The sequence below is a fragment of the Lasioglossum baleicum genome, chromosome 4 (assembly GCF_051020765.1).
Source record: "Lasioglossum baleicum chromosome 4, iyLasBale1, whole genome shotgun sequence".
Taxonomy (NCBI): domain Eukaryota; kingdom Metazoa; phylum Arthropoda; class Insecta; order Hymenoptera; family Halictidae; genus Lasioglossum; species Lasioglossum baleicum.
Window position 1 is genome coordinate 16,074,334 of NC_134932.1, and position 22,176 is coordinate 16,096,509.

The following is a 22,176-nucleotide window of genomic DNA, read 5'->3' on the forward strand; positions in this document are numbered from 1 at the left end:
TTCTCACGAACAACTACGATTATCATACTCACAGTCATTGCTTGTAGGTCATTCTCGTAGCTTTGGCGTAGTTTACTGGAAATCATGGATTCCGCTTTGCTCATGTTATCAATGCTACCCTTCACTGTGATGATGCGCTCGACATTGAAGTTATTGATATCGTTTATGCTGCTCACGGTGATTTTTGTATCCGTGTCTTGCATGATTCTCTTGATCGTGGTACCACCCTTACCAATTATCCGTCCGATCAAGTTATTGTGTGCGAGGATCCTCAGAGTGATCTCGGTGCTATCAGAACATACAACACAATGTTATACCAACTACTAACGAGAGTGTACAATTATCGAAAATTGATGTCGAAAATCGTACAAGCTAGACCAATGAAGAAATAGACCAATAATGATCTTCGTTATCCAGCTAACACGTTCGCTACCATCGTCGCAAATATGTGGTGTCCGTAACCTCGCAATGTACTTCGAGATAGCCAAACTAATTGTATACACTTTACTATTCAAAGCTTGACTTTAAACGTCGACTTCCTTCTAACAAACTGTTTTAATATTTCATGAAGGAGATACGTTCCATTTGACAGAACATTCTAACAACGAACGTAAGCAGCGAATGAAATGCTGGTAGTAAACGTGTTAAATCGGAGCTGCTCCGCCGCTTAAGGATTAAATAATTCTTCAGGTACATATACAGTGAATAAGATTGTCTAAGTATCAATACATACCTCTTGTTATTTATGCTATTAGCCTCCTGCTGCATGACCTCCAGGATCTTTTTGCAAGCGTTCGTGCAATTCTCTGGATTACCGTAGATGGTGATAGCTTTTTCCGCAGCGCCGACATTGTCCTTCCGGTGAACGTCGACACGTGCTCGCGTCATTTGAGTGATCTGACGTATGGTCGATCCCTGACGACCGATTATGGCGCCTACCATGTCCGATTGTACAAGAATACGAAGCGGGAAGTCTGTCTGCCTTCCGGAACCCGATACTCCGGAGTAGGCGACGCCGCTACGCTGGCTGCGGCCTCTTCGTCGGCTCTCCGCCGTAGACATTTCCACTTTTAGCGAGTTACCCTCGTACTCGTGGCCATTAAATTGGTTCACAGCCCTATAAATGGAGAAAAAACGTCCGTGAATTATGGATGCTCGAATGTAGGACACTCTGTTTAGACCTGCATCGATAGAGTTTCGTTTGCAGTTGATATAAGCGCAGACACATTTAGTAATGAGCATGTCGATCAGTGATTCATTACTAGACGGCGGATCTTTATGCAAAATAAACATTTTCTACCTGAAGTACAATCAACTGGAGTAGAATAGAAATTTATTTTCTTCGTTAATACGTTTAATTGGTTGCAAATAATATAACAGTATTTTTAAAATTAAATCAGACTTACTAATATTTCTCATAAATGCCTTCTCGAAAATGGTAGACGTCATTACTGAACTTTTCGAGCGACGCGACGTGGAAAATATAGTATCGCAAGAAAATGTTAATCCTTTTTCTACTCCTATTGTTGTGTTTTATTTATCTTGTATGAATACATGAACTCAATTGTCAGTGTTTTAAACTTTCTAAGACTTTATTGACTACGGTTCTGACAAGTTGCTGTCAAGGACTTATGCTTCTGAATCTTGCTATCGAAAATTAGTTGTAAGATTATGCCACTGTCTGTCGAATGATGTAATCTTGACGGGTCGATTTAATGTAAATTCGTATGTTTCATTTGATTGCGTTTATACTTGATTTTGTGAGTTCGGATCAAATCGCTGATAAAAAATAGCGTCTACTCACTGCTGTGCTTGCTCTGGCGTCTCGTAGACTACGAGAACGGTTTGTGTGTTAGGGTCGCGGGACGACAGCTTCTCATAGGACTGCAGCTGACCACAGTTCGCAAATAAAACCTCGATATCCTCCAATCGGGCGTGACTTGGAAAATTGCTTACGACAACTTTCGTTCCGGCACCACTGCAAAAGATAGAAATTCGAAATTAGTGATTTCGATAGTTAACGCATTCGAAATTATATTTCTTAAAACTAATGCCTTGCTTAAAAACTATGGAAATTACTGTAGAGTATTCTCTAAGTATTGTATATACTTTCTTCAAATTATACTGGATCCTGGATTGTAAAAATTGGTTAAAGAACGCAATATGTACTTGGATAATCGAGCTGTAATGCTCCAATGCATGCGTACTATTCATTAAATAGAATAGAATGCCGTTCTTTTATCTTGGCTAGCGGGAAAAAATTCTTCTGATATCATAGCACCTTGTGATAAGAGATCAGCGAATCAAGATTGAACTAAAATCGGAGCTTTTAATCTTACACAGCAACGAGATGCAGGTGGATAAATCTGCTATCGACTAATAAAAGTATATTATTCCCACCTTACTAAATAAATAATATTAAGTATTTTATACACTGTGTTCTACGATAGGTTGCAGTTGGATGAACGAGTGTATAAGTAATTGAGCTTCTCTAATCTCTAAAATTTGTTGTATAAAGTTCTGACTGTGTTTTTGAAAATGTAGTACGACATATGTATCTACAGGAAGAATTCACTTCGATCTGCTTTTACTTCTATTGTATTTGCACGACAATGTTCGTACGATGAAACTCTAGATTGGCATAAAGGCGACTTCGTACAATTTTGAGAAAGATCAAAAGACCTGCGATTGAACAGCAGAGTAATTTTCATAGAAAGATGTTCCTAATTGTAGTGCTGTTTAGTGCACGCGTTAATTGTCGTATTATAGATCGAGGCGCGCGAGACCGTGCGATTCGACGAGGAGCCACGGCCCTGACGCAACGCAACATGAATGAACCAAATGGCAAGTAAGAAGAGGACGAGGAGCGCGGAGAACGAAAAGGAGGGTGGAACGGCTGAGACTCTCACTTTCGTACATATCGATTTTTCAGCTCGCCGACCCACTCAGCGCCGGGGGCTTTCGACTAACCTTGAAGAAAACGCACCGACCGACCTAGCTTGTGCTCGGCCAATTATTACAGCTCGTTAAAGACACGGAGATTAATCGCGATGCACCGCCTCTTATCGCAATACCGTCGAACGTACGCTTCGAACGGCAATTAACCAACTATTTCTCCGCTGGAAGCAGGATTGTCTCATTACCGTCGATTCGTCGATGTTACTTTTTACTAAATGTTAATTCTCCGCTTTTCTTGTATCAATTACCGGGCGCATCCTGCACGAAACTCGCGGAGACGGTCGTATATATAATTACATAATTACACGCGTCTTATCGCCCGTTGCGTTTAAGATTATCCACCGGTGTTTACATGTGCCAGATTCTTTCGTGTCGCGCTAATAACACCTGACGAAAATTTGCTAGAATAATTCCACACACATTCTATATTAATTTTTTTCTTTGTACGAATATAAAATTGATATAATACCTCATGCAATCCTTAAATGTTTGTAAAATAAACATTTTCTACCTGAATTACAACTACATATCTGCAGTGAAATATACATTTATTTTCTTTCTTAATATGTTTAATATAAGTTGAAGATAATATAACAGTATTTCAAAGTTCTTCTAATGTTTTTTACTGTTTAAAATTACACCTACTCATTTTTGTTATAAATGCATAAAATCCGCTGTCTATTGATTAGATACCAACATATTTAATAATGTAAACAATATTTTGGATAATGCTACAGCAATTTTTAGTGGTGACTCTGAGTACCAAGGGTACAACATGAATTCAGCGCAAGTCGACAGATCTTTCACCGCGTCTTCTATAATGGAATGCCATTTCTGTGTCACTTCTCCATTTCTTCGAAATTCGTAAGACACACGTATCTGATATATTGTGAATAACCGCTGTCTTCAAATCGAAATCGTATCAATAGGCTTTCCAATAATTATGCTGTAAGTGGAAGCTTAAAAATCTTCAGCAAAATAATCTCAAACGAAATGATTAGATTACGTAATTGGGGGTGAGTTGTTGGTTTGTGATTAAAGTTTCTGGTGCTGTCGAAAGCCATAAACTTACTACATACCAAGAATAGGAAGCATCTATTCAACATTTTATTATATGAATCAGTGGAAATAATCTGCAGCATGAACTTCAGAATCGACGTGTTTAAAAACATTCAACAACGTGATTCAAAGCTGTAAGAGTGTTCGCATCAAGCTGTTACTTCGCAATCTATTGGTGTAAGAAGAATGTTCTCGCAGAAGGATGTAGAAGTTAATACAGGCGAGTAAGTTGGAAATTGGCTGGTCGATCGCGCCGCGATCGGTGTAAAATCTCGCGCTTAGAGTATCGAGTCCACGAGTAGCAAAAGGGCGGACAAAAGGTGGCGGTGGACTCACGTGACGGAACTAATGCCAGTCCCCGAAAAGCCTTAACCGAACAATTACCGTGGAACAACGGTTTTTCTGCGGTGCCAGCTCTCTATCGAGCTTCGAGGCTCGTCGAAGCGAGCTCTCTCTTTCTTTCTCTCTTCGACGTGCACGTGCACGTGCTTGGCGTTTGCCACACATCCACACACCGCCCGTGCACGGTTTGAAAAAAAAAGAGAAAACGAAAGAAAGAAAGGAAAAAGAGAAAGAGAGCACGCGGTCGACTAGGAAAGAGGGAACGAGAGCGGGGGTGGAGAAGTCGACGTTGTGTCTCTGTCGATGGAGGGGGTGGCTCGTGGTGCGCGCGTGTGCTACGTGGTTCTTGCGGGAACGAAAGGATGAGGAGGCGGCGGGTGATAGAGGGAGGGCAGAGCCAGGCCTTTGTTTCGTGTGCTTTTGGGGATTTTCGGCGGCACCCAGCCGGTGGTGTGAGGTCTACATGCGAGAGTGCGCAAGGGAGACGTTGATATCGTTGCTTTCGTCTGGCTCGCGGTCCGTCTCCTCCACCGGCACGAGTCCCTCCCCCAACTCCTCTACCTCCTCTTCTTCCCTCTCCTACTCCACCCGGAGGAACGAACGAGCTAGCCCAGCAGCACCACCCCACCATCGCAACCGCCACCACCACCGGCATCGCCACCCTCAACCCTTTCTGTACCTCTTTCCCTCGCTACCCTTCCTGACCAGTAGCTATGGCCTGAGCTGGCCTGGCCTGGCCTGGCCCTGTCTCTCCTCTTCCTTTGCCCTGCACACCCTCCGACGCATCACCCTCGTCGGATCTTGCACGCACGTGTAACTCGCGATTTCGTCCGTTCACCTTTAACGAAAGGCGGTATTTTCGTGCACAGCGACGGGGTCCGGGCGAGACAGAGACCGCCCAGACACAGGAAGAGGCAGAAAAGCAGAAGAACAGAGACAGGAAACCGGAGGAAAAAGAGAGGGATCAGAGGAGAGGATGGTCACGAGAGAAACAGAGACAGAGGTGCCTTTCCTAAGCCCGAGGCACATACCGACAGGGATGGACGCGCGACGACCGCAGACCACGGGTCACCCCCGTGGAAGAGCTTTTGATCTCGCTTAAGACACCTTTTTTCAGACTCTTTTTTCTTCGTCTACCTTGTTCCGCCTCCTGTTTTTCCCCGTTTAACGAGCCAATGGACTCGGACGAACACGACGCGAGCAGCGTTCCTCCGACGGGGCCGCAGAGAGAGAGAGAGAGGGAGAGAGAAAAAGAGAGGGACGGGGCGCAGGGGTAGTTGACGAAAAGTTCGAGGGTCGTAATGCGGTGTGGTTAATTGTGAAGGGAATTGGGACTCGTTGCGCGCCGCTTGCCGCGTAAAAATGGAACGAATTTACGCGGTGCCGGCGATGAGCCGGGGGGGGGGGGGGGTAATTAGCTGGCGGCGCGAGCGTCGATTTTTTCGGGATGCGCCGCCGGCTCATTATCATTTGTTCCCAATTTTATGCTCTCGTTGCCGATGCTTATCTGCCCGCCGTAACGCCCTCGTTCGGAAAAATCGGCTTGTACAAGCAACCACCCCATTGTTGTTCGCGTTAATGTACTTCGTTTGAAACTTTGTTCTTTTGCAAACTACTATTGGCATACGATCACATATTTTATGTTAATAGTATCTAAGCAGGTAGTAAAGTTTATGTTAAAAGTCGAAAATAAGGAAACAATTTTTTTGGAAAAGAAAATGATCAATTTGATGGTAAATGCGATGAGCTTGAACGAGTGAGGGGTGTGAGGGTGGAAAATTTTTCGTGAAAAAAAAACAGTGCGGAAGAGGAGTGGAGTTGGAGGAAGTGTGTACGGCCCTGGCAGAAGGAGCGTCGACATCGTTGACTGAGCCGGCGGGGCGCACGGCGCCAAAATCGATTTTGAAAAGGGAAAGTGGCATGTACGTGCCAGTAGCGTGGCTTTACATATACAGTATGCGCACGATTCGCGACAAAAACGTGTAGGAGGTAAAACTGCAGCCGCGCCGAATAAAGGTTGCACCACGTACGCGCACATAGACACGCGGCCGACCACTACCACTAGACGTTACCACCACTGGGGCATGGCGTTTGTGTACAGAAACGCGAACACGAACGCGACGGATTTCTCTGTGGTCGGTGCCTCTTTTTCCTGTTCACGAGTAAGCTCTTTCCCATTCATGTGTGAGCGTCAGGAGGAAAGTTCGCGTCTCGGCGCGGGTGTAACGTGCGTGTACCTGCACGGATGCATCAGTGCACTAGTGCATACCACGCGCACGTGTACACTGTGCTCACCGTTCGTACACACTCAGCACCACGCACTGGCTCTCGGTGAATGGCGCTAGATGATGATAATTTCGGTGATCCTCGCTGCGGCTAATCGGAACCAACTGCCAGGGAACTCGAACGTTTTTCTACAGGGGCGAGTTTTCGCGTACGGATCGATAACCCTCATTTTTTTCGCGACTGCAACGCAGCCAGATTTCCGGGAATTTCTGTCTCTTCTTTCAAATTTACGGAATTGTAACGCGTTACCGTTACTTTTTATGGCGCGCCACTTCTTGTTTGCGTAGACGCGTTTCGCGCGATTGCAAAAGGTTTTACTTGTCATTTTTGGAAACGGCAATGTCGATATCCTGTTTCGAACTTATTGAATGATGTGATCGTTTTTTTTATAGTGCACTTTTGCGTGTTAAGTGTTTATACGCGGATCGGTACTTGATGTAGTTTCGGGGTAGAATTTGTTCATATTTTCCTCTTTCATTTTACAATATGCGATACTCTACGGTGTTGTCATGGTTAGTTTGTAATGCACGTTTAGTTTATCAATGTTCCTCGTTATCAATGTTACTCGTAGCAGAATGAAACTGGTGGATACAGTGTGCAACATCTTGTACAAGTTTTCTTTTTATTAATAAAAGTCACTGGAATTGAGTACTTAAATTAAACTAATTGTATTATTCTTTCCACCTTTATAATATAAGAGAATTTTAAATTATTTAGTTTTGTTAGCCTATAAATCTTCACTGCATACTAGTTCTCTGAATAAATTATTAACATTGTAATTTGTATTGAGTTGGCAAGAAAGTAATTACGGTATTTTAAGGTGAAATAGAGTCCAATTTTTTTATCCAAGCAATGCATTTTAATGATTAAGATATTCTCCCTTTTGTTCGATGATCTTTTGCCAAAAGGATAAATAAGAAAATACTTTATTGATTAAAGCTCATTGCTTGAATAAAGAAATTCGGTTTTATTTCACCTTAAAATATCGAAATTACTTTCTTGCCAACCCAATATTCTGCCAGAGTGGTCAAACAACTAGCAAAATGCACACAACAATTATGATTTTTACGTGAATCAAGAATACCACTAAAATACTTGAAAGAACAAACACAAGTGCAACGAAATGTGTCACAGTCTATCAATCTTGGAATCGGATAAGGTTATCGAAAGCTGAAAGGAATGATTGTGTTACGATTCGTAATGTGTAATTCCTATTTTTGTACAATGTACACGATTCCATTTGTACAAAATTTTATGTGAAACTGTTGAGGGAAGGTTAGGTCAAATTTGTGAAAAGTTTAAGTTTTATGCTCCGATAAAAATTAAACTGTCACAACAGAATACCTTGGGATAGCCACACAAGTTAATACAAATAGATGTTGATCCTAAGTGGAAAACCAGGTCGATGGAAAAGTGTTTTGCAGATATTACAGTAAACAATCGAATCGAAAGGAGTTGAGATATCTGTTAGATTGATGATAGATGGGCGCGATGAGCAAAAGAATTTCTCCAGCTCGAATAGAAACAAATTGCTCTCGGTTATTCCCAATAATGTCATGCGGTTCGCAGCGTGCGCGTTTAATCGAAGCCAGCGGGAGCGTATTAACGCCGCGAAGCTGTGAACGTTGTTGCCAACATTTGCAATAATGTTAGTTAAAATACGCATCACGTACATCCCCCGCGAATCGATAAAAATTCCCGCTTTATCGCGGAGCACATCGGAAAACTTTTCCGGCAGAAATTCTGCAATTTCGCTGAAATCGTGTTATCATTAAAAATTCCAGCGTATTAATATTTTTCATTTCGTTTATCGTTGTACAACGCTATGCTCCCATTTTTTCTACGATTCTTGTCTGCGTGTGCACTTATCTAAGTATATCTCGAAGGTATTCCGATATCTTTCCGTGTTACAATTGCTTGCAGGTTAAAAGTGTTTATTAGAAGATAACAATCAAACTATTTATATCTGATCAAGTCATGACATTTATAGCTGATCAAGTAAACTCGAATAGAGGCATAGTGAAATATGTTGTACATTGCTTATTTTGTATACAGAGTGCCCCGAAAATGTGCTTCCTTGAACGAGGCGATTCCTGAGATCACTTGAAGTAATTTTTTCCTTTACGAAAATATTTTAGCAGCTTTATTAAGGAGTTATTAACGAAAAACACAGATCAATCAGGTCGCGGCTACAGACCCGCTGGGCATTGCGTTGACATTGGTCCATGTTTTTCCAAAAACAAAAAGTTATTCCAAATGATCTCAGGAATCAGCTCTTTGAAGGACGTACAACTTTTTGGGATATCTTGTATATAAGTTGATAATAAAGACTTCTTCAAGATGTTTCGTTTCTTGCAATATGTATAAATGATACTTCATATAGTCGATATATAATCGAAATGTATTTAACTCAAACATAATAATTTGATAAGATGAAATTTTGTAATGAAAGGAAGTTTGATCGAATGAAAATGTATTTTACATTTTGTAGGAATTTTAATAAAGGAGATAATCATTGCTTTTTAAAACTAATTTATGAAAGTACGTGCCCGCATAACCATCCTCAGACTACCGATGATAAATTCGCGTTTGCGATACCAATCTAGGAATTACAGTAAACGAAAAAACATGGATTCTTAACTAAACGAATGCAGGAAACTAAACGATCAATCTTCATCAATTAGCAGACTTATTTGTTAATCAGTTAAGCATTATGTAGTCGTTATCTGCGATACAGTTAATGTAAAAGAATACTGGCGTAATATTAACTTAATTACAGAGCTGCTGAAACCTGCAATCCTTGAAAGCAACTTCTGCGTTAAAACAACATTAAAATATTTCAAGAACTGGTTAATGAATGCGTTTCATCAACCAAATCGTTGAAGCATTCGTATGGGAATGTTAATTAGCAGTGCGTAAATAAGAATCCTGTTCACCGAGTCCACGTTAAAACGATAGATATTACGAATTGAGGAAATGTATCGGATTTTTCCAATTTTGAATCGCATTCGAGCAAGATAAAGCTGGGCGAGCTATTGCAAATATTACAAAATGTTTCGCACGGTTCGAATATCATCAGAATGGATGGGCGAAGAAATTGAATTCAGATCGCAAGTGTTGTTTCCTCGTTAAAGAAAGTGTTATATTGAATAGCATGTCATAAAAGTGTGTTATTATTTTCCTGTTAAAAAAAGTTAAATGATTGTCATATTCGTAAAAACTCAAAAATGAAGATGGCAATCTCGTACATGAAGAATGTGGATAACAAACAAAATTGAACATCTAATATAAAATCAAGAAACTTGAAATCCTTGTCAGGTAATGTTCATTGTAATGGCGCTTACTTTGATCAATAAGTTTTATGTAATATATTACATTTGCAATCGCAACGCTAACTTTATTTTTTAACCGACTTCGAAAAAAGAGGAGGTTACTCAATTCGATCTTCTCAAATCGGTGGCAAAATTAATGTACACCATTCTTGGAATGAAAGGAAAAACTCAATCATCTCGTCAGAAGTGGATAGAATAGCTTCATCAAACTTTTTTGGATTGCATCCCATGTTGGACTTGTAACTCATTTGAACTTCCATCACATTCCTGAACTCCTTTGTACTGAATGTACGTGAAAAATTTAAGAAATGAACGTACAATTCAGAGGCTAATATAGAAAATATTTGCAAAATTCAACTGGTACACAATATAGCCCCTTCCTTTGCTTAGTCGCAAAAAAATTCTACGGTGACTATAGCAAACTCCGCCATTTTAAATAAATTTTTATTAGGCAGTCCCCAACATGTATGGAGAGAAGTTATTCAGAATGTCGATATAATCACCAAAATAAGAGGACAGTTACAGTAGTGTACGGTTAAATTTACATGACTCAGACCCTTCTTCTCCAAACACTATATGTATAATGTAAACAATGCCACGACTGAAAAAAAGTACAGAAACGCCTTACATTTATAACTGTAGCATGACTGAATGGCCGAGATTCTTCCGATTAAAACGAGTCCAAACACAAGGTAAATCGGACTACTTTTACCGATTTAATATGGGGCAATCTGCGTCTTAATTACAGAATGTAAAAAATAAGAAATAGGTCCGATGTATATCGTGTTTGAACTTATTTTAATCGGCAGAATCATGGCTATCCATTGGTATTACAATTGTAAAGGTAAGACGACGATTGCTGAAAATGATATTTCCTTTATTAATGAACAATTTCGCTTCCACTCATTATCCCGGTTCTCTCACTTTATCTAGCCGTATACGGATCAGTTTTTAGAGAAAAAAAGAACATAGATGTTCTGCACGCGAGAATTCAACTACTGGCTTCTGAACTGACGTATTAGGTCAATGCGGGAACTAAAGGATGGACAGGGGACGTATCAAGTTTTAATCAGCCGGAGGTCCCATTTTTTGGAATCGGAGGACAGTGGTGGACATTTAATTGGTGTGTGGGTGCGCTACTGGATCTGCCGGCGCCTGAACTGATGTAAAATTAACCGTGCTCTACTATACTGTCGGCGGTGCCGCTGGCCTGCAGGAGTATACGCCGCGTGCAGTCGCAACGGGACACGATGCATCGGTGCGGCGCGGCGGCGCAACAGCGCGTCGGTGACGTCCGAAGTGCGTGGCGGACCGACTGCAAATTGCAGGCTGCAAAGGCGGGCGCCGCGTGCGATTCCAGGCTAACTTATCCCCGAGAAAGCTGCGCCGCACCGTTCCGGCGCCTACGGAGGCCGCGTGGGGCGGTGCACACGGCTACCGTGATCGCTGATCGCCCAAGCTCCTGAAGTACATAGGTGGGAAGGACAGCGCTCACGCGCGATCATGCGTCTCTGTACTAGAATCTGCGATTTAGTACGTGTACCGAAAGGTCGCGTGGACACGAATCCCGTGAATTGAGTATTCGTGTTTTCAACACTAGGCTCGTGAAGCATTAGAGTGACTACTTTAATTACTGGGCTATTACTTTTATATCTGGGTGAACAAATGCTTTTTAACACTAAACTTAGCACTTCACAAATGACCGCTTCCAGATCATTTGTCCACGTGTAAACTCGCACAGGCGATAACGCATCGTGTGCCTTAACAATGGGAAAACTGACCGATAAAAACTGGCCACCGTATCAGCCGCGAACGGTAATCGAGCTGCGAGCTTTGTAAGTCGAGACACTCTCGCCGGCTCGCCTTGTGCATTGTTCGAGAAACTGGGTTCTAGATATCGCCGGAGGATCCTTAGTTTACCTGCACTCTAACCGCTCGTCTCGCTGTACTCGTAACGTACACCTAAACATTAGTCATCGGAGCGAGCAGTGCAGTCGTGATCGGTCTGCGGGCTTGCATTTATGGTGTAGTAGTTTCGATAACTATACTTTGATACGGTAGTTTACTATGTACTTGACACTTTCGCTACCAGTGTCACGCACGTGTGACAACAATGATTTTGTATCTCGCGATAAGAAAATCAAATTCATTTTAAAACCATAAAGCATGATACACATTCAGAGAATTTATAACTGTTCTGTAATCGTATCTTTTTTCATATTTTGCAAAATGGTGGGTTTGATGAAATATTGTAACTATTACACTAGGGTAATACGATAATATTAATATTAGAGTAACTGTATTTAAAGAAATAATATAAATAAAATCTCCATGAAAAAATTACTTGGACTTTGTATGAAATATTTATATCAATAAAAATGCTACATTTATGTTCACGGTTTGATATTCTTATTAATTAACATTATATTCAAAAATCCCATCGTTTATGATCCTATTTTTAATTTATCCCCCAGGAGATAAATTTTTAAATCAGTTTCCTAAACGGAAACGTGGAATTTGAGAATATAACTTCCCTGCTAAATTTTAACATCTTATATGAAGGGATTCCCAAAAATGTACTGATCACCAGTGACAGTTAACGTCTATAAATAAGAATCTTCACGAAATGAAACTGTACGACATTTAATGAACCCATTCACGGAAAAGTCAACATTTTTTCAATCAATGTTTATTTATATAAACTTTTAATGGTATAGATTTTCAAAATGGAGAACAAAAGAGAATACGAGCAAAAATAATCACACATTTACAACTGTGATTCTATCCAACGTTCTTTTTAAACGCACGTTGAAAGTGGACGGTTCTGGTATTGATTAAGTTATTTTTGCGAGTCTCGGTGCCGAAATATACTGTCCTATTAATATTCAGTCGCTCTACATATTTCGTTTGTTGACCCGGTTACCAGCAATATTCCAAATTTACGAGCAATAATAATGTATATAATTGTGTCCGTACAATCCTGAACTATTTCACCTTAGTTTTGACATTGTTGTCGTTATTTCTATTTTCTAAAATATAGCTGACGGATGACTTGCAACTTCGCATTACTATAAAAAGACCTTGAATAGACAATTCGCAAACCAGTTGCAAGATTACATTTCCAGCGGGCGAAAATGAATTCAATTATACATATAAAGCAGGCTTGCATAAGAGACAATGTTTAAAACGTTAACATGTTCTTCTGTATCTGTGTTTTGACTTACTTGTGACTACTCGTGTTGGTGTTTAGTGATTTATTATATAACAATAAAATGTACTAAATCTAACGTTTATCTCGTCTGTGATTGCAATTATGAATTTCAGGTTAACCGCTTGTTTTTCTGATACATAACACTTGCTCATAGAGCAAGGCTTGTAAACGTAATAAAATGATCTTTTATACTTAGCGATTTCGACTACTGAAAAACCCCCACTTTGAATTTTCGTTTGCAATTCTGGAAACAAGTCTACCCCCTTAAGTGGGACGAAGATGGCTTCTGAGAATTGAACTAAGGACAGGGGGTGTGTGCGAGCGAGATATCGATACCTGGGACGTATCAAGTTTCAATCGGTCCGCGATGCGATTTTTTGAAATTTGGGGGGTGGGCTAGCGACGGACACATAAGTGTGCACTACAACTAAGCGTTCGTGGCCTCCGACTGTTATCTACAGTCGTCCAGGTTGCACCTCGCTACTCTATTAGTTCCGGTAAGATAGAGGAGAACCAACGTCGTCAAGTCAATATCGTATCGAGGTATACATAGTATGTACGTACGGCGGCGTATTCGATCGCGTTGCAAATAATTCACGAGGAAAATCGAAGCGAACCGCGTTGCGCGGATCGCTACGGTTCGATGAGTGGATGGACAGCTGCAGCACGCGCGAACCTTTTGCCGAGCAACAATGGGCGCTCAAGAAACCGCGCCGACAGAAATTGCACGCCTCGACAAGGAACAATCCGACGATGTCGCCGACCGCGAGACTCGAAATGCAACGGTCGCGACTATGGGCGTATTGGATATTATGACTCAGCATTCGGATTATTAATGACTCGAAGAAGTCTAGCGCCGTGAATACGCACGTTCATTGAAACCGACGGAACGGTACAAAGGTGGATGACACACCTAGGATCGTTTACGTAACAATGCTGAACGCTGCAACGCGATTCGCACGAATGCACGATCGGCAAGATCTTACATTCATGCATCGTTCCCGTTACTGTCTCGTTAACCACAATTAATTTTATGACCGCCATCAACACTTCGTCACATCATTTTGCAACGGCACTAACGCAAGTAGACTGAAACAGTTTTTTCTCTAACTATTCTTTCAGAAAAAATTAAACAGTACTTTTAATAAGTTAGTTTTGTTGACATTAACTGCATATGTATTTATATTGTATATTATATATTACAAATACAATATAAATGACGAAACAAGTCATTCAAGTGCTAATTTTTACATGACCACCCTGTGTGTGCATACGATATTTTGAGTAATTTCAAAACTGTTCGATTATCCGAACCCCCACGGTCCCACTTAGTCCGGATAATTGACGCTGTCTGTATTCGTTAATATAAACACTTGTTTGTATCGTACTAATTTGCAAAAATCGTAAATATTCTCTGCAGAAAAACGATCAAACAATTCCTGTGAACAGTGAACTATTTATAGAATAGAAATGGTTTATTTTCAGCCTTCCGGCCATAAAAAGGAACGCGGTTTGCAATTCATACTTAACCTACACTTACGTACATCCGTGCACCCACTCGTACACTTTACTTTGCGCTATGTATTATAGAAAAAATTGCTTCGTTTCCGTATCTATGTCTCTAGTATTTTCTTTCCTTTTACTTCCTAGCTTCCTGAGCCATTCTATCGCTTTCTCTGACCCCATCTCACTCACCATTACCTCGGTGCGCATACCCCTTTCAAGTTAACTATTTATGATGGTGTAATAGTACCTTCCTTCGAGTGAACGTTATAAAACATTTGTGTAAAATATTGATTCTTACGTGCCAGTTAACAAAACCCAGTCCCAGAGCATCAAATTCTACATTGATGAAGAAATTGAATAATCAATTTTGGTTTCACTTGTACTCAAAACTAATTGTAGACAATTTACTAGAGAAACACGTAACGTTACACGACATTTCTTGCATATTTTTAACATGTTGTGAAAAAAATCAAAAAATAAAATATTGAAGTATAGCACTTTCTACGAGGATAGTTCGTAAAACGACCACGATAGGAAGCGTACCACGTGCAAGAAATAGAAATCTATGAAAACTGTAGAGTAAGAAAACTTTATTTTTCTCCAACGACATATTGACGATATTGTATAAACCTTTTAGATATGAGCTACCTAAAGAAAACAAATATTTCATATCCAATATGTATACGGTATTCGAAATTTGATTTATGTTATGGCAGGAAATGTTTATCTCTTTTCTCACACGTTTCTATTGATACTTCTACTATCTACTATCGCTGGTCACGTGACCAGTTTCACATTTGTTATTTCATAGTTATTGAAATTATAAAAATACGGGTATTGATACATATGTACTTATCACTATGTATACATATGTACAAATCACTTATAATTCTCGGTGGTTTAGTATTAAATGGCTAGAGCTATGTAGACAATATGGATATTAATTAAACTGGATTAAAATCCAACTTTTTACTGCAAGAATTTTTATCATATGTCTCTATAAAGCACTGATAAAGTTAACGACGCAATTTGCAACGTGTATAAAAAATTGTAACAAAATTGCGGTACCGAGAAATATGTATGTACAATTCTCCGGCTTGTAGATCGAATTCGACCCAATCACGGTAATCATCTTCATTCAGTTGCATTCATGGTGTTCCATTTCAAGCATTCCGTGGAAATCATACTTGCGCGTATCTATCACAATCGTATACACCGTACGTAACGGTTCGCATGATTTAATAAGTCTACGATTGTTCCAGATTCGAATTCTATTCCAAAGACTCACTCTCCATTGGAAAGATTAATTCAGCGATCGGTGAGTAATATGAACGAGTATGACCCAAGTTTGACCTGACTCAGTTAAACCGATTGAGCATGATAACGGAAAGTTTATTCAAAAGTCAACCGAGTTTCGATTTAACTCGTTAAAAATAAATTCATATAAAAATTCTCGTCATTGCCCATCGTTATACTTTTATTTATAAAACGTCAAGTTTCACACCATTCCATTTACAAGTATTATTTAGTTGTTCTGGTTTTGTTATCTTTTTGCAATATTGATTTTTACGAGTGAAAGGTTATTAAAAATAATGGAAACAATTACATAAAAATGATAGTATTTACAGATATAAATTAATATGTTGAATGGATAATACTTTGGTTTAAATCGCGCCATCAACTGCACTCCAATCTGGTTTGTACAAAAATATCAGTACAGCAATTACTTGACTAAAGTGTGAATCCATTTTTGATCAATCCAGATAATTACCTTATAATTATCAGAGGTAAACGAGGTAAAGCGAATGTGACACGTTAACAGGGTCGGAATAACATACGCAACTGGACCTTTTAATGGTGGTAGAATGTCGTTTTACAGAGTATCTAACTGGGCCAAGCTATGGCCATGACATGGTGATGGATAAGGAGAAGACTTGAGAAAGGATAAAACGCCTAGTCTATCCTTGCGCTGAGAGAAATATTTGACTTTTAAAAATCTTTCTTTGAAAAGACATAAATTAGTGATGTTTTCATATATTAAATATGGAGGCTGACCTGCGAAGCGTATAACCAAGTGTGAATGGAAACGATCTGACAAATTCAGCCTCCTGCTGGCAAATGAGAATGGCTAATGAATGGCAACGAGAATATAACAGTGAATTGACAAGTATACCATAACAATGTAAAATAAATTATCGATAAAGGGGTTTGAATAATAACACTTTCAAACAAAAGCTGAAATCGTTTAAGCAACTCCGATCCTCATTAGAAATGTTTTATCGTCGCATTTGCTCGGCTATTTTTATCTCTCTTACGGCATCATACACGGCTGATTATGTTAATAGCAATATTAACACTGTACCTTTCCACTTGTACTTTACACCATCTCATTTCTTTCATTTTCGCAGCAACTCCGCCGCCGTTGTCACTGCACGGTGTAACATTGATCAGTGAAAAGCGTTATCAAGCATCAAGGGGAACTGAATCCGAACACCCAGAGCCAGCCCAGAAAAGAAAATAAGCGGCGGGCGACACGAGAGTGGAGCGACTGGGACTAGGAATTAAAGAAAAACCAATCGACCACTCGAGCATATTATGCAGCTTCAGAATTTCAATTGACTTTGTCCCGGTTAACGCCGGAATCTCTGTTCCGGCATGCGGAGCTGGCATTATGGTGGCCGGCCTCGATAGACGGACGGCTAAACGGTCACTTTATTTTTAACTCCACATACATTCATTTGTGCACGACTGCCGAGTGAAACAAAAGGTGGCGTTTATTTGAACTCAATAATATTGACTGGCCGTCGAGGCCGGAGGATTCGCGAGTAGCTGCGGCGCTGTGCGTCGCCTAGGAAGGCTGGCCTAACTCACCTACTCGCGTCGGACCCATACGATCGAGAACGGCTGGGAACACCTGTCAGAGGTTCGACGAATCAATGAATCGCCTTTCTCAAATATTTAAGAGCGCCTGTAATTACGATTCTCGCGTACTGTGCTCACGCTGTCATTTATTTTTCTCCCCACAACTGCACCCTTATCTAGATCAACGCTCGCTACGTTCGCCGCGTATCTGCGTCGTAAATACCGCAGGAACACGTGTGTACACGTTACCGCTGCAATATAGGGTGTTCCAGCGTTATTACTACTCGGAATTTTCCTGGTAAAGTGCCGAGAAAATGTCATTCCAAACGAACAAAGACACGTCTCATTTAATTACCTCGGTATACATAGTATGGTTACATAGAAAAGATTGAACAGCAAATGTCGCCAAACCTGTCACGTTTTCCGACGATCGGTCGCAGTTCAAACTTCGCGTCACAGTCTATACACGATTTTCCTCGAGTTTACAGAAAAAACAATGTCGATCGGATAAAAGATTAATTAACCGTGTTTATTATTTCTTGATGGGGGGACTGCTCACATTGATAAAAACGTTGCTTTAGAAGGTTGAATATTTTATGTTGATACCCGTTATCCGTTGAAATAATAATCGGTTGAAAATAGATTTTATACAGCTGCATTATCACCTAAATGATTAGTAGATTGCGGATCTTCATGCAAAATAAAAATTGTGTGCATTAATTGCAAGGTACTGGAACCAAATAAAAATGTATTTCTTCCTTTAATTATATAGATAAGTTGATGGGGTAATATAACGACACTATTAAATTCTTTTAACCTTTTCATTGTTTTATATTTTACCTATCCATTTTTACTATTATATAAATGCATAAAATCCGCAGTCTAATGATTAGATTCGCAAATTTCAAAAATTGATTAACTCAAAAATTGATGAATTAATGAAAAACTTTTTATCTAATTGGAATTTAAGCATTTGTTATACTCGTTTATTTAATTTTGTAATTTTTGAATTCTGAACAGAAAGCGTTGCAATGTATTTCAATGGATTCCAAGTGAATGCAACGCGTTGCAATTCACTGCGCGTATTTTCCGAACTTTCCCAGCTCGGAACTACAATTTATCGTGCGCTCTAAAAATAGATTTTTTCCGATGTGTTTCCATTGTGTTTCCTTATTTCCTATATATAGACTCCGTCGAACAGAGATTTCGTTCCCAAGAAAAAAAGCTGCGGGTAATAGCACACATAAAACCATCGTGGACGATGCAAATGAGATATGCGGCGCCATCTCGTAATACAATTAGCGACTGTTTTCATTTTCGAAATACATAGCGTTCCGATAAAAGCAGAAAATCGTTGGTACGGTACAATTCGCCGAGCACTCTCTCGAGGCGCGTATTTTTCAATGAATCCGACGATTTGTTCGTTGTGAAACTGTTCATAAAAGGAATTCAAATTGGAAAATCGTTGTGTGCGCAGTCTAGAAACTGCGTTACAAAACCACCCGAGTACCTAGTACCTACACTGTTTTAAGAAATTCTTTAAAATTGTTCATCAAAGTCATAAACGGAGAGTGAAATCCGATGATGTAAAGTATTTTTCATCAAACGTACATACGTTACAGTGTATGTAGTACTATGGTGAGCTCACAACAGTGCCGCCAGATCGAGGAAATCGAGGGGAATACAGTTTACCCCCTCTCTGATGACCAGATTAATACGTCTGAGACCAATCTACGGTTTTGGTTTGGGAATGCTGGAGTATGTTCGTGGTGCTGGAATGGGAAAGTGGAAGGGAAAAAGGAGGAGAGGAAAAATCGACCAGTCCTGGTTGATTCTGGCGGCACTGGATGACAAGAAGATCTCTGAAACAAGACTTGTGTGCCTACTCTACCTTCCCCTTCCACATACGCTCTCCTCACGCTTCCGCCACGGCCCGGTCACGTGACGCGTTTTTCCCCTCGGTTCGTGCTCCCTCTCCACATCTGACGACACTGCTGCCAGGGACCTTCTTGTCATCTCACAACAATACACGTTGCAGTGCTCACACAAACGTTCACGATTGAAAAAACATTACAGCCATGTTTTTCTAATTACTTGAACATCATAATGTAAAATGTTGGGCCCCAATTATGCCACGAAGTGTCCTAACTCTTCCGCAACATCGTTTCGAAGTGTGAAAGTACATACTAGATTTAATCCAACGGGCTGAAGAGAGAACATAAAGTGATTATCAGAATTATGCTGATAATAGCATCATATGTAACTCCAGTAGTTCTTAATCTCGTTGTATGAACAGCTGATAACATAGCAACCTATGAACAGCTGATAACATAGCAACCTATGAACGTAGAAGACGTATAGAGGACCTCACGTAGAGAATCATTGAAATCCTCTTTGAAGCGCCACGTACACTTGTCTTCCGCACAACTACGAAATAGGTACCGCGAGAATAGCATTCAGCGAGGAATACCGAGTTTTACGATCCAACATCCATCAAGATTTTCCAAGGATCCTTGGCGTTGTCAGCGCGAATACGACAGTAAGGTTCCTGGAAGAATATTTCTACGAGTACTAACCGGTCGAAGATGATGTTCGGTGTTCGGAGAGGATGCATAGTTGGCGTGGAGGAGGGTCAATTAAAATCGTTCATAATTAGGTTCGCCACCTTTTACCGCGCAAGCGAACGTATCACACGTGGCGCTTTTAGCGGCGTCGACAACCGCAGCCGGGAACGCGACAACGATTTCCGGTCGGTTCGTGGAAGAAGAAGGCGATAAAAGAGGATGAAGAACAGGCGAGAAGGGAAACGAAGCAGTTGGACGGAGGGAGAAGGTGAGAGAGAGAGAGAGAAGACAAACGAGAGACGAGCGAAGAGGTAGGTGTGGTGAGTCAACGCGCGGGAACGGCGGCGAATCATCGTCAATTTCACCGCGCGGAGCTATGCCGACCGGCGACCAGTGACGTAATCGCATCGCGAAGGCACCATTGGCCCTTTTATCGTACCGTTGCCACAAGAACGATCTACTTTTCTGCAATGCAAAAGAAGGGGAAGGAATAACGATCCTCAGGGCGATTTCCCACATACGCAACGAGTCACTGCCACTTCCAGGTAGCCACTGATAATTTCCTCTTTGCATATCCGCCGACGTTCCCTGCTAGCGCGTGTCAATGCCTCCCTTTCTTGAAACAGACACCGCTGATCTCTTTCTCGCCTCCTTCGCGGCCTCTTTGCATCGTCGGAACTACACACCCTAAGCTATATCATTATCCGTAGCAATCATTTCGCCTATTCAATCCGATGAAAGACAGAAACGGTAAACATAGAATTTAAACCACGTGTGGAAATTCTTCCTAATCCCGAGATGGTAATGTGGGGTCTCTTATAACACAGCAATGTTTTCTGTATTCAAGTTTTTGTTACAACTATTGCAAGATAATGACAATTATAAAATTTCATTAAATTCATTTGTCAAGTGTATCAAGATCAAAGTGTAAATGAAACAAAAAATTAAACAAATATATTCATGGAATAACATGACTTTATATATTCATTTATTACTAGTGGTGTACACTAAACTACCGTAATTAATGTCGAATAATTAATAAATTTATCGAAACCAACAATACAATTTTTCGGTAGACTGTACAGGCAATAACAGTGTATTTAAAGTATGAAATAATATCTACATGTGAAATATTGAAATTATTAACCATGGTTTAAATATTTTTATGCTACAAGTTACCTACGAAGTCTTGCAAGTACCTGAAAATGGTCAGGAATAGAATTATAGTAAAATATAAATTCTGATGTTTTGAACTAAACAAACACACAATATATCCTATAAATATGTAACGTTTAGCTTTCTAGGTTACTATAGCTAGGAGACTTGTAAGATGAAAGAAGTGTGCTCCGTAATATGTTACAAGGACACGATAGCTGTCACAGTTACCATACCCGTATCGGCAATATTTCTTCTACACTGAATCATTAAGTGTCACTGTCCATCTAACGGAGGAGAAGACTTCCACAAGAAAGGTAGCTTCAGTTGTGACGTTTCACTATATTTTATTTTACAATTGTTGAAATTAATGCAGAACTTTCTATGAGAAATGATTGAATACATTTTTTATTAGCGCAAAATCGAAATAAATTTAATCGTGTTATTTTTATAATATGCTCTAGTGCTCGCTATGTTCGCTAATGTTCGCTAATGTTCAGTAAATAAGACCTAAGTGTTGATTTATCGATTCTCTCAAAAATAAGGATCTTCTATAAAAGCGTAATCTACTACATATGTATATGTAGCAGTTTTCGTGTTCTAATAAGAAAATCTTTCACAATCGACATCTAATTTAATGTTTCATCAAACAAATTATAATAAAACTGACAAACCCTGCTAGAAAATACATATTGATGTGCTTGGGTTTCAGATTGCACGTAGAAAATAGCGTACAATTACCGCGGCTGCAAAACAATCGATCCCTCGATTTACAATACGGTGTCGAGAAGAGACTAATTGTAGTATTCTGAAGTGTCTACCGTGTGCCTATGACGAAAGCTGAGCAACTGTTTGAAACACTTCATCTCTTACAGCTCGTGTCATGCTGGATTTCACCAAC

At 40.1% G+C, this 22,176-nt stretch overlaps 1 protein-coding gene across 3 annotated transcripts in view; it reads right to left on the reverse strand.

Moving 5' to 3' along the window:
• The window catches only part of Imp (IGF-II mRNA-binding protein), a 119,327-nt gene that overhangs the window by 20,879 nt on the left and 76,272 nt on the right, over positions 1–22,176 (reverse strand). For all 3 annotated transcript variants that reach the window (XM_076422839.1, XM_076422840.1, XM_076422841.1), the window contains 3 exons: positions 1,805–1,978; positions 734–1,117; positions 33–288 (listed from right to left, as the gene is read on the reverse strand). In XM_076422839.1, the coding sequence (XP_076278954.1) occupies positions 33–288; positions 734–1,117; positions 1,805–1,978 (814 nt within the window). The remainder of the gene's footprint in view (positions 1–32; positions 289–733; positions 1,118–1,804; positions 1,979–22,176) is intronic.